Source organism: Saimiri boliviensis, chromosome 5, assembly GCF_048565385.1.
Source record: "Saimiri boliviensis isolate mSaiBol1 chromosome 5, mSaiBol1.pri, whole genome shotgun sequence".
In the NCBI taxonomy this organism is placed as follows: Eukaryota; Metazoa; Chordata; class Mammalia; order Primates; family Cebidae; genus Saimiri; species Saimiri boliviensis.
The window spans coordinates 61,098,831-61,115,125 of record NC_133453.1 but is presented as its reverse complement, the minus strand read 5'-3'; the positions used below and the strand labels follow the sequence as shown (position 1 = coordinate 61,115,125).

Sequence of the window (16,295 nt, the reverse complement as noted above, 5' to 3'; positions counted from 1 at the left end):
GAAATGCCAGATATAGGTGATGGGGAGGAAGGCAGCAAATCACACTGCCATGTGTGTACCTATGCAACAATCTTGCATGTTCTTCACATGTACCCCAAAACATAAAATGCAAAAAAAAAAAATTAAGTTAATTTAAAAAAAAAAGAAAAAAATGTACAAAAATTAGCCAGGTGTGGTGGCAAGTGCCTGTAATCCCAGCTACTCGGGAAGCTGAGGCAGTAGAATCGCTTGAATCTGTGAGGCAGAGGTTGCAGTGAGCTGAGATACCACCACTGCACTCCAGCCTGGGTGACAAGAGTGAGACTCTGTCTCAAAAATAAAAAGCAAGATGGAAGGAAAAAAGAAATGAAGGAAGGAAGGGAGGGAGGGAGGGAAGGAGGGGAGGGAAGGAAGGAAGAAAAAAAGGAAGGAAGGAAAGAGAAAGAAATAAAAGTAAGAAAAAGAAAGAAAGAAGGAAGGAAAGAATGAAAGAAAGAAAGAGTCAGCTGCAACTGAGAACCAGTCCCTGAACCTTAGACTGTGCTCCTGACTTGTTCAGGAACATCCTGTTAAGGACCATCCTTCATGGTGTCCCTAATCCATTTTGGGTTGGCTTAGTAAATCAGTATTTGTGCAATTACACAACTTACTGCCATAGGTTTGAACAAAACCTATAATGGGTACTTTGTATACCCATTTGTAAGTCCTGGATGGGGTCTTTACAGTGCTGTACCATTTATACTATTATGTTTACAAAGCCTTTGATAAAATAAGAGTTTAATACTTGGCATTGTGGTGCATCAGTTAATTTTAAGTAATAAAGTACAATGCCATAATAATTTAAATATTCACACATAAGACCAAAAATTACCCTCAAAAAAATGTTTAATGGTAATGAAGAAAATAATATTTAACATTTAGACAATACAAAACAATTAGTTTCATTGAAAAGTTTCCAGTTAACTGTAAGTGCTGAAACAGCCATTTGTATTCTATCATTTAATTAATTAACAAACAATTACTTTATGAAACACTATTTTTTAAGGTATAATACAGTGGTTGGCATATTTTAGTATAGGTTTCCAAGAAGAAATCTTAGAAATAATACTAGCAGTTGGGGCCCATCCTTGCTGATAGGAAAGTACATATCCATTGTAACTACATTCATTCTTGCAGTGCAGCAAATGGCCAACTGGTAAATCATCTACTCCAGGATGTGATGTCAGAGACCAAAAGGACTTATTTTATTTTATTTTGATTATGTTATTATTAGAAAAAGCTCAGCTCAATGATTTCTTTCTATTTATTCTCTCTTGATCTGTTGATAATGACAATGGCCAGTTAATGATCAAATTTGATTTCTGTTCCACACCAAAGTATTCCCTTGTTCTGGTGAGCATAGTCTTCTTCAAGTTTCCACGATGTCTGCAACCAATGTATGGAAAAGGGGTAATGTCTTACTGCCCCTGCCATGGTCTCTAAAGATGCCTGATCACCATACTGACAGCTCCCTAGCTTTTTCTTGAGTGTAGTTGTTGCAGGTCTTCTGCTTTGGCAATTTTGCTATATCTGGTTAGTTTCAAGAGTTTTTTGCAGGTTCTTTGGGATGGTCTATGTAGAAAATCATGATATCTGTAAATAAAATGTTTTATTTCTCCTTTTCTAATTTTAATAACTTTTATGTTTTCCTGTCATATTCACTAGCATTTCCAATCAACATTAAGAGTGGTAAGAGAGTATGTCATTAAGTATAATGTTAGTTACAGGTTTTTATAGATGTTCTTTATCAAGTTGAGAAATTTCCTCTGTTACTAGTTTTCTGACAGTTTTGAAAAATTAACATGAACACACATTAGATTTTTGTCAAATCTTATTTCTGCATTCATTAATATAATTGTATGACTTTTCTTCTTTTGTCTGTGGATGTGGTGGATTCACTGATTGAGTTTTGAATTTTGAAGGAGTCATATATAAATAGAACTAATCCCACGTCTTGTGTGGGATTCCCTTTATTCATTGTTAGATTTGATTTATTAGTATAGTGTTGAGGATTTTTGTAATTACATTCATGAGAGATATTGGTCTTTAGTTTCTGTGTCTTGTAACATCTTTACCTGGTTTTAGTATTAGAGTAATTCTGACTCCAGAGAATAAGTTTAAAAAGAATTCTCTCTGTTTTGTTTCCTGGAAGAGATTGTAGAGAATGGATATGATTTTTTCCCTTAAATACTTGGTAAATTTATCAGTGAAATCATCTGGGTCTTGTATTTTTCTTTTTGGAAAGTTGTTAATTATTGGTTCAATGTCTCTAACAGATAAAGTGCTTTTCAGGTTTTCTATTTCTGCTTGTGTGAGTTTTGGCAGTTTTCTCTTTCAAGGAATTGATCTATTTCATTTTAGTTATCAAATTTGTGAGCTTAGCATTGTTCATAGTATCCCTTATTATCCTCTTAATGTCCATAAATCAAGAGTGATGACCCTTCTTTCATTTCTAATATTGGTAATTTGTATCTTCTCTTTTTCTTGGTTATCCTGGCCAGAAGTTTATCAATTTTATTGATCTGCTCAGAGAACAAGATTTTGGTCTCATTGATTTTCTCTATTATTTTCCTGTTTTCAATGTCATTGATTTACACTTAAATTTTTAAGTTTTCTTTTATTCTGCTTTCTATAGGCTTAAATCACTAGTTTCCTAAGGTGACAGCTTAGGTTGATTTTCAATTTTTTTCTTTCTAATATATGCATTTAATGCTATAAATTTTTTTTCTACACACTATTTTTCTATATCCCACAAATTTTGGTAAGTTGCATTTGTAATTTCATATTTTTCAAAATATCTAAAAATCCTCGAGATTTATTTTTTGATCTACATGTTATTTAGAAATGTGCTGTTTAATCTACAGATATCTCTGGATTTTTGAACTATCTTTGTTACTAATTTCTTGTTTAGTTCCATTGTGGTCTGAAAACATGTCTTTGCATGATTATTCTTCTTTTACATTTTTAATGTATGATGTATGGCCAAGAATGTGGTCTATCTTGGAAAATGCTCCATGTGGACATCAGAAGATATGTACTTTGCTGCTGTTGGATGGAATATTCTATGTGTCAATGAGATGAAGTAGATTGATAGTGCTGTTTAGGTCATGTATATCCTAATTTTTGACTGTTAGTAATTCCATTTTTTGAACTTCTCTTCTCCTTTCTTATATTGTATACACTCTTACTTTGGTTATATTTCTAAACACAACTTTCCTTCCCCCTCCCCCAACTCCCACTGTGAATGGTTTCAGCTTCCTCTAGAACTCTGCACTATAGTGCACTTAGAGGATGATGTTCACATAGAAGATGAAAAGTTACTGATTGGCTGAAATGTACCAAGGCGATCCCTTTAAATCAAGAAGTGAAGGTGTTCCAGCACACCCCAAGAGTGCTGGTTTGAAAAGCTTGCTGGTGTCCAGTAATGGTCTCTGGGAATCTTATTACCAGAGATTTGTATTGGTTATTTTAAAACATGGTCATTGTATTAGCTTCCCAGGCTGCCATAACAAAGCACCACAAACTGGATGGCTTTCACAACAGAAATTTATTCTTTCATAGTTCAGAAGGCTGGAATTCAAACAGTCCAAGGTCTAAACCAAAAGAACCATGCTCCCTCCAAGAGCTTTAGGGAAGAATCTCTCCTCACTTCTCTTAGCTTCCAGTGATGACATTCATTACTCCAGTCTCTGCCTCTGTTGTCACATGTCATGCACTTCCTCCTCCCTGTGTGCCTTCTCTGTGTCTTGTGTCTGCCATGGCCTCCTTATAAAGACTCCAGGAACTGGATTTAGGGTCCAGCTTGACACTACTGGTCCCAATACGGTCCTCTTACTGGGTAACAAAAATTATCATGTAGAAACATTTTATTGTGGCCTTTAACTTCTTGGGGAGCTCCCAAAGACGTTTTCAGAATCCATAGGAAATTCACACAGGGAAGCTGAAAGCCAAAGCTGACGCCCAATGTCCTCACCGTGTTGTGTAGCCAGTTTTTCCCTTCCAGTTTTACATTTCCCCAGTCACCACCCTAGGTTTCCATAGACCCCATTTTCTCACCAGAAATTATGTTCTTTGGGTGGGGAAGCATTCTGATTTAATCTGGTAACCCAGACCAGAATGTGATAAGAAATACTATTGCTCTTTTAAGAGTAATAGAAATGAATAAAAATGCATTTTAAAAGGCACCTTCTGGAACTGCATTCACTTGAATCAAAGGCTGGCCCTGCAGGGTTGGCACGGCAGCAGCTGCTAGAGAAGCGGCTCTGGAGCAAATGGGCATGTTCGCCTTTCTGACCCTGCCAAGAAAGTGGTTTCCTACCTTGTCTGCATTTCCAGCTGACTCTGTTTTCCAACAGCTTGTTTGTGTGTGGGTGTGCATAATACTTATTACAAAGAGAGGTGGCTGTCTGCCATCATTAGCATAATATGTGCTGGAGACAATTTGCCGTGGATAAAGTATGTCCTTTATATTTCACTGAATTTTTATCTTCAAAAGATTTTATTGCATACTTTTAAAGGCACATATAAGATAAAAATACCATTTTGTAGATGCTTGAATCGATAAAGTTCTTGTAAAAAGAACAGTTGTGGCCGGGCGCGGTGGCTCAAGCCTGTAATCCCAGCACTTTGGGAGGCCGACGCGGGTGGATCACGAGGTCAAGAGATCGAGACCATCCTAGTCAACATGGTGAAACCCCGTCTCTACTAAAAATACAAAAAATTAGCTGGGCATGTTCATGTTGGCGCATGCCTGTAATCCCAGCTACTCAGGAGGCTGAGGCAGGAGAATTGCCTGAACCCAGGAGGGGGAGGTTGCGGTGAGCCGAGATCGCGCCATTGCTCTCCAGCCTGGGTAACAAGAGCGGAACTCCGTCTCAAAAAAAAAAAAAAAAAAAAAACAGTTGTTGAATGACAAAGGAAAAAGAGGACACTTCACTTTATTACCTAGCTCTGGAGCTGCTATTTCACAAGTATTGATATTGAAGCGGAAAAAGAGCCATGGCAAGGAGCCATACGAATACGGATTGAAAACCGCATGTTAGGTAACTGTTATTTTTCCGGTTTAAAGAAGAATTGGATTCAATCTATTTTTTTTCCATTACTCCTATGGTTAAAATATATTTTGATCTCATCCAGTTCTTAGTGTGCTAATTGGGAATACACACACACTCTTGTCTATACGATTATTTTTGCACTCTTGTTCTTTAAGGAAGATAAGAAGTTAATTTTACAGCACAAAAAGGAGAATCCGAGGAATCCGATTTGCCATGTCCTGTTGAAACTGCCGCTGAACAGAAGGAGGAGTGAGCAGGCCAAACACTCAAGCTCCCAACACAAAGGCTTGTTCACCCTGAGGAGTGTCCTGCCTCCAACGTGCACCGATGCTCAGATCGTTCGCAATGTTATACAAACTCTCACCAACAAAAGCAGGCGTCCCCAGACTGCGGCCCCCGGGCCGCATGCGGCCCCCTGAGGCCATTTATCCGCACCCCACCCCCACCCACGCCGCACTTCAGGAAGGGGCACCTCTTTCATTGGTGGTCAGTGAGAGGGGCACAGTATGAGGCAGCCCTCCAACGGCCTGAGGGACAGTGAACTGGCCCCCTGTGTAAAAAGTTTGGGGACGCCTGATCAAAAGGAACAGTGGTGTGGAGATTCACGGAAAAAAGCCAAAATCACAGCCATGTGCTTTCTGTTTCTGAGGTTGAATTCATGCACAACTGATAACATTCAAGTCTCATCTCCTGTGATGAGTGCAGAGAAAATGAATTGTTTTTGCTTTAAAAAAAAGGACACTTTCATTTAGTCAGCGCAAGTCTTTTAACTTTCCAATGAAACTCAAGATTCTGCATATTATAAATGGAAAACAGTCTTCAGGCTTTGGCATTTACATTGACAGACACAATATCAGAGCATACTGGAAGAAGATATTTTATTTTGTTTCAACTAACTTATTTCATGGCTGCACTTAAAATGCTGTCCATACAACAGGAGTGTCAAAAGCTTCAGATGGTTATCTTTAGTAAGAAATGGTCACGAATAAAGACAAATACAAAGCAGAACAAAAATAGGATATTCTTTCCTTTCTTCATTTGGAATTCAAATTCTCTTAAGTTCTTGGATTTGGCTTTCTTTATATTTATAAGGATGTATGAAATACTGGTTTCAAATGAGATCTGTTCACAGCCCAGATTACTAAGCCCCAGCTACAATTAAATATTGATCATTTATGTAGTGTTCTAAGGAAGTACATAAATTCTGGTTTTGACAGTTTGGATTTAGTCATAGAGAGTGGAGGCACCCAGTTCCTCATACCAGATGAAAATTTATGCCTGAGTACATATGTTTTAAAGTGTTGGAACACTTTAAAATGTTAGAACAATATTGATCCAGGAACAACAATCCTGGACCTTTCCCCTTTCCTCCTCACTACTATTTTAATCCCTGGAGCCAGCATTGATTTTTAAATTTAAATTTTCAATCAGGGTCTAGGCCCAGAGCGTCTGGAGGGTTCTCATACAAGTTTTGCAGATGAGGTGAGAGTGTTTCAAGCATGCTTCATTGTTAGGGCCTGATTTGGATTGACTCCTGTCTATAAGAAGGGAGAATCATTTTTTTGTCTTTTGCATTTCCCCTCTCCTCTCTCTAAAAAGGGGAGAAAAAGCAAGCTAGGTTTATCTTTGTTTACCTTTGGCAACGATTCAAAAGAGTTTACTGAGTGTGGCTATGTCTTAGGTGCTGGCAATACAACGACAACAGGGCTGTCACGGATCCTGCTGATAAGGATCTTACAGCCTAGCCAGAGGAGACAGATGCTCAAACCTGAGATTCTGGTGTGTGTATTCAAAGACATGGCTGAGCAGTGCAGGTGTTGACAGTGCACATGGCAGGACCATCTACTCTGGACTTGATGGGTCAGGAGGCTTCCCAGGGGAAGTTGTGTCTCAGTGGTACTGGGAGATATGCAAGAATTAAGTCATGAAGATAGGGTGGTGAAGATAGTAAAAGAGTTATAGGAAGAAAAGACGAGAGAGAAGAGGTTAAAACCCTGAAGCTAAATGTCACTTTGCTAGGGGTGGGGGGCGATAGGAGGGGATCAGATAGAAGGTGGAGAGGGGAGGCCAGGTTATAAAAGGCCTGTGAACTATCTGAGGAAATTTTAATTTGAGCAAAGCAGTTAGAAGGGTCTTGTAGTCATCTTTTTAAGTCTCTGTCTTGATTATAAGTGATAGAAATTACTACTATTGATTAAAATAGTCAAATATTTTTCTGCATCTTGTTCAAATATTTTTAATATTATAGAATATTCAGAGATTCAAATGTAAATCTTCCCACTGTAAATTTCTCTTGGAATTGTGTGTGAAAAACTACCACCAAATGTTTAGACATCCTTTTACTAGAAAATCAAAGCTGGAAAACTCAATGGTTTTGCCTTATGAAAGCTCAAAAACATTTTGTTTTGCAGTTCTTTGAGGTGTCAAGTATATATAATATTTTTTTTCTTTTTTAAAATATATATATAATTTTTTTTAAGAGTTTAGGAGCTTTTTAGAAGAAAACCTAGGCAGAACCATTCAGGACATAGGCATAGGCAAGGACTTCATGACTAAAACACCAAAAGCATTGGCAACAAAAGCCAAAATAGACACATGGGACCTAATTAAACTCCAGAGCTTCTGCACAGCATAAGAAATTATCATTAGAGTGAACTGGCAACCAACAAAATGGGAAAAAAATTTTCCCAATCTACCCATCTGACAAAGGGCTAATATCCAGAATCTACAAAGAACTAAAACAGATTTATAAGAAAAACAAACAAACAAACCCATCCAAAAGTGGGAGAAGGATATGAACAGACACTTTGCAAAGGAAGACATATATGAGGCCAACAAACATGAAAAAATGCTCATCATCACTGATTATTAGAGAAACACAAATCAAACCCACATTGAGATACCATCTCATGCCAGTTAGAATGGCGATCATTAAAAAATCTGGAGACAACAGATGCTGGAGAGGATTTGGAGAAATAGGAACACTTTTATACTGTTGGTGGGAGTATAAACTAGTTCAACCATTGTGGAAGACAGTGTGGCGCTTCCTCAAGGACCTAGAAATAGAAATTCCATTTGACCCAGCAATCCTATTACTGGGTATATACCCAAAAGATTACAAATCATTCTATTATAAAGAGATATGCACATGTATGTTCACAGCAGCACTGTTTACAGTAGCAGAGACCTAGAACCAACCCAAATGCCCATCGATGATAGACTCGATAAGGAAAATGTGGCACATATACACCATGGAATACTATGTAGCCATAAAATATGCCGAGTTTGTGTCTTTAATAGGCAGGTGGATGAATCTGGAAACCATAATCCTCAGCAAACTGACACAAGAACAGAAAATCAAACACTGCATGTTCTCACTCATAGGCGGGTGACGAACAATGAGAACACAGGGACACAAAGAGGGGAGCATCACACACTGGGGTCTGTTGTGGGGGCAAGGGAGGGACAGTGCATGGGTAGGGAGAGGTTGGGGAGGGATAACATGGGGAGAAATGCCAGATGTAGGTGATGGGGAGGGATGGAGGCAGTAAACCACATTGCCATATGTGTACCTATGCAACAATCCTGCATGATCTGCACATGTACCCCAGAACCTAAAGTACAATTTAAAAAAAGGAAAAAAAAAGAGTTTAGGAGTTTTTAAAAGTTTTCGGTTGAAAATCCTGAGTTTAATTTTCACCAGAAAATCTGCAGTACAAATTCTAAAAGAGCTTTAACACATATGCTTTTTAATTTTTCTTTTCATTTGAGGTTCTTGTCGAAAATGTTTTGATATTACTAGCCATTCAGATTTTTCTTTAGAAGTAAATGGTTATAAATTATGTATTTACCTTAAAATAGAGACAACACTTAAATTTCCTAGGTCTTACATTTTTAACCAGTATCTGCAATTGAAACTTTCATAAGAAGAATTATTTTCTTATGACAGAAACCCTAGCAAAAAGGAAAATTACACTTAAGTTTCTGAAATTAAAACACAACCAGAAGAATAACTGAATAATGATTCTTTACTGCCATGTTAGTCAATCAATAGCCTGGATGAATAGGTAGATGGATAGAAACACGGAAAGCTATCTGTACTGTATCTTGAATATCAGCATGGTACTCTTTTCTAATCTTTGTGCTCTCCACCTTCTGCCTCTCTCTCTGTCTCTAAAAATGGATTTTGCGTGCCCTTTTTCATCACACACCATGGGTGGATATGTATCTCACTCTGCTCTGCAAAGGGTTAACATGAACAAACTTGAAACAGAGAAAACAAACCAGGAATTCCCATGCCCTAACGACCCCAACACACAAATTCAACCATACTGACAAAATGGGAAGGGAGATCCTGCCAAATTAATAAGAAAGAGAAAGTGGGAAGAGAGACAACTTTTTACTGGGCCTCACCTGCCTTCTTTGGACATTAACAGGTTTTTACTCTTTAGCTTCCACACGGGGAGTTAAGCAAGATTCATACATTATTTGAAAATGGACAAAAAGGATATAAGAGGCTGGGTATGGTGGCTCACACCTGTAATCCTGGCACTTTGGGAGGCTGAGGCAGGCAGATCACTTGAGGTCAGGTGTTCGAGACCAGCTTGGCCAACATGGCAAAACCTGGTCTCTACTAAAAACATAAAAATTAACTAGGCATGCCTATAATCCTAGCTACCTGGGAGGCTGAGGCAGGAGAATCGCTTGAACCCAGAGGTGGAGGATGCAGTGAGCCAAGATCGCACCACTGTACTGGGTGACAGAGCAAGACTCTGTCTCGAAAAAAAAATAAAAATAAAATAAAAGAGGATAGTTAAGAGAATAAGAATTCCCTAGGATGCTGTGTATACAAGCTTTTAATACGCTTCTATCAAAATTTAGAAGGAAACTGAGATTTAATTTTTTAATTAAATTGAATATGCAGTAAAAGAAAGAATGTGCCAACTGTTTACTTGACTACACATTTCACATCTTCAGATAACATTCAGTAACTTTTTAATATCGACTTGAATATATTACATTTAAATATTTTGATTATTTGTAGACAGTCTTCCAGCAACATAATTAATTCCTTCCCTTCATCAAAAATCTGTAATGAATTATTCTTTCAACTAAAGATTTTCCTCAGCATGATAAGGCTATGTTTAAAATCTAAAAAACAAATGCCTGTCTACTTCATGCTTATTTTTTAAAGGAAGACCAAAAAAAATCTTTTCTGAATAAAGTGTTTCAGAAAGGCATAGAATACTCAATATTATAGTAATTATTATAAAAGGATATAATTCATCTCAGCCCATCCTATTACACATGATTCCCCCTAGAACAAACAAAATGTATCCTCCTGAGTTTAATTTCAAGTCTTTGAAAAGAATGCAGTCTTAAGAAATTAGAAAAGAATTTAAGCTCCAATTCATAAAACATCACTTTCTCCCATGGGACTAGTTGAAAATTACGTATTAACAGCACTCCGTTAATTTAATATTCTAAAGAAACAGCATCTGAAAAAGAAGAAATAGTGAGTCGGAGGCCAGTCTGATGACAAATCACATTAAACAATATCATTATCCTTAGCCCTCATAGAGTGCTTTCCATTTTCCAGATGTTTAAAAGACACAAAATGAAAACTCTCAATTGCCTAAGAGGTAGACGATGAACTTATTTTCCAGACAGGAAACTGAGGCAATGAGATGCTTTGCCAAAGAGTATAAAAATGGTCATCAGCAGAATGAAGATTAGAAGCAGAAACACTTGGTTACAGTTGTCTACATTGCTGCTCAAACCACATCAACAGAATGACACAGATAATGTTGGTTCTTTCCTGCAACTTGTATTCCATCAGGCTGTATGATGTGCAGAGCTGACCAAAGATGTAAACTATTTAAAGTTGATGGCACATCTATTCTCCAGTGTCAGACCCATGAGAGCAACACGAGGAATGATTATTTACGGTGACATCATCAGACTCAGGAATGTAGTCTATGTTGAAATTACATAGAATGCATTTCAGTAAAAAGATCAAGACATGAAAAGCAAAATTACGGGACAGCTAATGCAAACAAAAATACAACTTCAATTCAATAATTCTGCTGATATTCCCTAAAAAGAGGTCTTTTAAAATGCAATTAAAAATAAATGATCAAACAACTGTATTTGAAATTTAGTGCATTTCGATGTTGAGTCAGCCTTCATCTGCACACCCTTAAATTAGGAGGAAATAAGCATAGAATAATTTTGCTGCATATTATATTGAAAACATCTTTCTAGAATACAAAAATATGTTCTTATCTACTACAGATAATTTACCAAGCTTCTCAAATATATTAAACACACAAGAAAATTTGATTATTTCACCTAGCAGTGGTATTAGCCAAACAAGCACAGTGATCAGACTGGAGATACACTTGGTAGGAGATGCTCTGCAGGAGGTACAGGAAGATAAACAGCTGCATTGTTCTTTGGGCACATGAGAATTATGTCCATTGGTGCCACCACCACCAGTTACTGTGTGAGTAGCCAGTACATTAGGAACACACTAACATAGACGACACACAGGGTTATCCAGTTAATTCTTGTGATTGGCGGCCTGCAGTTACCTGTCACATGGAGGATGACATTGGAAGAGAGAATGCCGCTAGAGTTTCGGGCCTGAGCCACATAGAGGCCTGCATCTGCCTTGCATACCTTCCGAATGAACACCGAATGCCTTGTCTCCTTGTGTAAAACCTGTAAGTGCTCGTCTGCAGACAGTTTCTGGCCCTTCTTGTACCTGAAGCAGAGAGGCAGTTTTTAAAGTCAGGATTGCTGTTTATTCACATCATTTCCACGTTCTAATAACAGTTGCAAATAGGCCCATTACCACTGCAATATTCTCTAGGATTAGTAGGAATCTTGTAGCCACAATGAATTCCAGTGGGGCTGTTTACCGTTTTTCTTTGGTAGACTAGAGAGCAGTAGCAGAATCAGATATCATTGCAGCCTCAAACTCCTGGGCTCAAGCAATCCTCCCACCTCAGCCTCTCAAGTAGCTGGGACTACAGGCACCTACCACCCACCATGTGCGGGCTAAGTTTCTTATCTCTTATTTTTTTAGAGACAGGATCTTGCTATGTTACTCAGGCTGGTCTTGAACTCCTGGCTTCAAGCAATCTGCCTGCCTCAGCCTCCTGAGTAGCTGGGATTATGGGCTGTTTATCTTTCAAGCAGAATTTGGTAACTGGTGACAAGAGAATTGCTTGGACTGGCTCAGACAATGTTTTTGAAAAACTGAATTTTATGAAATCCCTTAAAGATTGGAGTATTGCATATGAAAATGCAGATAGTCAGCTATGTCTAAAGACAAAAACAAAAATAAAACAGACCATCTGGTCACACTAGGCCACCATTTGCTGATAGTAACAATTTCCTAGGGTGTGAAATGGCACCGTCACATTGTCCAGCTTTATTCTTTTCGCCACTATGGAACAGCAGCTGTGACTCCTTAGAAATTGTAATGGAGTGAGACTTATCTACCCCCTCATAGACATACCACAATATCCACATAACGATACAGATGTGCTGTTTTAGAGGACTGTACTTAACATCACTGCCTGATGAAATAACATCATTTTTTTGAAGCAATTTTGTTAGAAGAAGAAAATGGCTTCTAATTATAAAATGTATTTATGCAATTGGGTTATGACTACTAATAAAAAATTTCTAAAAGTTTCCTATAAACATGAGTGCTTAACTTCATGTTTTTATAAAGCAAATAATTTATTTTGTGTATCTGAGATTCTTGTTTTTTACACCCACAATCTACCACTCAAGAATGATGACAAATCTGAATTATTTTCTGCTCCCATTGCTTAAGTAATAACTTTGCATTTTCCTGGGTGTCCTAAGAACACATGATTCCCCAAAAGTTTGTCCGTTGATAATTTAGCACAGTTGTAGATCTGAGGGCAAAACATTAGTTTACAACATTGTAATAGTTCTTCAACAATATGTATGTTGCAGTGGTTCTTTAAACACACACATTCTAACCAAATGATTAACATTTACCAGGTAGACAAAAACAAGAAACACATCAGACAACTTTTTTCTTTGGAGTGAACTAAGATTTAATAATGAATTAAATATCTTTAAAATTCATAAATATGAAACTCCTGATTTGTAAAAAGCATGCAATTACAAAGACCGTAAAACAAAAAGCATAAGTAACTGCACGAACATCGCCCGAGTGCAGTTTCTTTTCATAATGAGAGAAACCAAAGTTTTCTCATAAGTTCCTTAGATAACTGGTTCATATTTCAAGTACCATCAATGGGCATGCACAATAACTGAAACTGATAATTTAATGTCTACCGAAACATTAGGATCAATAAATGCTATTCAATTTAATCTTAGTTTATAAGCATAAACTGGCTCTCACAGATTCATAGCTTTGTCCTCAAATACATCTGCTTAAGGATGAGACTTTTCTAAATGTTTTTAAGTAACTCATATATTGAAAAAGAACTGCTTTTGTTACCAACAGTAAGCAATCCAAAACCTGTATTCTACAGTTTGCTTTTACTGAAACAAATAGGCTAAAAAAATAATGATGTCTCCAGAGTGAAATCATATCGTTCACAGCTCAGTTATTATACTACCTTTCAAAAATGAGTTTATTGCCTGTCACCTGAAGCAACTGTGACAGAAATATTTTTATTCCACCTCTCTCATTGAAAAAATTTGTGAAAAGAAATCTTAGTAAAACAAAATGTTACGAAGATGGCATGTGTGACTTTATTGGAAAGAGGAAAAAGATGAAAGAGGTAAATGAGAGAAAAGGAAAAAACTCAAACTTCTTCTGTTTTTCAGTTGCATAAAGGCAGTTAAAGCAAGCAAACATCATGCTTATATGGAAATAGACAGCAGAAGAGAATTTCAGCCCACAATCTTTAGAAATGTGGAATGTTAAGCATAGAAAAAGAGAAACAAGCACAACCAACCTACAGGGCTCTGGATGCTTGTTAAATTTTTAGTACTTTATATGATTTTTTTTTTTCTTAAAGGTGTTAACTATGCTGCTGCTAAAATGAGAGGCGTCTGATGCAAGATTGAATCATGCAGAGTTGTAGTGTCCTAGAATATTAATCAGCTAGCCCTAAACCTTAAAGTTAGTACCTAGAGAATGATTTTTGTCTGATTGAATTTGTTCCTATTTACGGCTAGTCATTATAGGCTACCCACCATGTCAGTGTAGGCTCTGGAAATCCTGTTACTTCAACTTCCAAAGTCACTGGAGAACCTTCCATGACAGTTACATTAGACAGGAGCCTGGAGAAATTAGGTGCCTGGTCAGCGAGGCTGACCATACTGCTCTTTGCTGATGTGCTGTTAATCTCTTCTTGAGGAACTGTTTGCCTCTGATAGCCCCTGCTGGTGCCTGATTGAAACCTGAGGCCCAAGAATGCATCAGGGGAAGCATGCAGCCTATCTTGGGTTTTAGTGAAGTTATTATCAGCATGCATTTTATCTCGAGTTTCTAGCAAACCGCCCTGAGCCTGAGGGTGCTGCTGTAAAGCTCTCTCATGCACTTCACTCATCATGCTCTCTGGATGTTCAGCACTGATTCTGTGCAAGGCAGTACTCTTTTCCAGGAATCCTTCAGAGGTTAGTGGGGGCTCAGCTTTGAATTGGAGGTAAGGCCTCTCAAAATGACTTGAAAATGTTTCTCTCTTATCATTGCATGCATCTGCAAATGCAACAGGTGGTGGAAGAACAGATTCCTGGGCATCCCCTGGGCTACTGGTCCCAGCCTGCACCCCACAGCTGCTTATGTGAAGGCTGAGGGAGGATCTGGGAGGCTCTTCCACTTCCATGTCAGATGGTGCAAGGGGGGACTCAGGGCTTCCCGGGAGTGGAGGCAAGGAGATGTCATCAGGTGAGACACACTCATATTCTTCCCCTGAGAGCATGTCTTCAGGCAGGAGCAGGCCCTGGACACCACCCTCCTTGTCAGTAGACACCTTCAGGTCTTGTGGTTGCTGATCTTTCCCTGTTCCATCGATGGCCAAAAGATCTGCCACTTGTGCCTGCCCCTTGAAAAGAGAAAAGCCAAATCTTCCTTATTCATTCATTTTTTTCTTTTTTTGCCAGTTTCAATTAGAGTAAAACTCAACTTCAGAGAGACAACTTGAGAAAACCTACAATTAGTTAAAACAGGGCGCTGGAGGAAGAATTACATATGGGAAACCATTTGTCTGTCTATCCTGAGCACCGTCCCACTTCTCATGACTAAGGAATCGCTAAAGACCTCAAGTCTCTGAGTAAAACGTGATAGACCGAAGACAGAAAGAAAGCCCTAGTTTCCATTTGTAGTGAAGGAGTTGGACTGGATCAGCATCTTTCACACCATGATCTGACGAGTCTCCTCAAACAGCAAAGTCACCTTAGGTCTGGTTTGTCTACACTCCCTGTGAACACCCAGTTTCTGACCATCAGAGACTCCCTTGCTGAGTGATTCCTCGGACCCTCCCGGGATAACCTCTCTTCTCTCTCAAGAAAGTCATTCCTCTTCTAAAATAAATTGTAGTGAAATATACATAAAATTTACCACTTCAATCATGTTTAAGTGTACAGTTGGGTGGCATTAAGTGCATTCACATTGAGTGTAACTATCACTGCCATCCATCTCCAGAACTTTTTCCCCTTTCCAATTGAAACTCTGTATCCATTAAATGATAATCCCCTAATCTTCTATCTTCCTTCTGACTTAGCCTCTGGCAACCACCATTCTATTCTCTTGCTCTGCGCATTCGACCACTCTTATGCACTTCATACAGAGAAAGCTGTTTTTCATGAGTAGTTTTATTTTCTTAAAGTCCTTTAGTTTATTCTTACATTGGAAAAATATTTATTGAGCACCTACTACTATATACTAGGTACCATGCTAGTATTAGAGGCATACTTTGGTGAATAAAAGTAGATACAGTCTCTGCAGTTGAGGAGAAATAGCCTAGTGGAGGAGGTAGATATTAATGGAACAATCAGACGTGATGGCCTTTCCCAAGAGAACACGTGAAGATGCAACAGGAAAGCACCTGCCACTTGTCTCAGTGCTCCAATCGAAGTGTAATCCTGCTAGGAGCTGTGAGTAGCGGTACATCTTTCCCTGCTTCCACTGTCCTAGTCTAATCCACATCCATCTCTGGTTTAAGAAGAGGCTCAAATGTCCCTGCAGCATAGGCTCAAAAGAAC

At 38.2% G+C, this 16,295-nt stretch overlaps 1 protein-coding gene across 5 annotated transcripts in view; it reads right to left on the bottom strand.

Annotated features, from left to right (window-relative positions):
- The window catches only part of CCDC141 (coiled-coil domain containing 141), a 227,616-nt gene that overhangs the window by 8,956 nt on the left and 202,365 nt on the right, over positions 1–16,295 (bottom strand). For 3 of the 5 annotated variants that reach the window (XM_074399403.1, XM_003921815.3, XM_074399406.1), the window contains 2 exons: positions 14,286–15,136; positions 1,029–11,838 (listed from right to left, as the gene is read on the bottom strand). In XM_074399403.1, coding sequence (XP_074255504.1) covers positions 11,571–11,838; positions 14,286–15,136 — 1,119 coding nt within the window. In that variant the 3' untranslated portion in view covers positions 1,029–11,570. Of the gene's footprint in view, positions 1–1,028; positions 11,839–14,285; positions 15,137–16,295 lie in introns of those variants that run through there. The other 2 variants (XM_074399404.1, XM_074399405.1) reach the window with 2 other exon arrangements.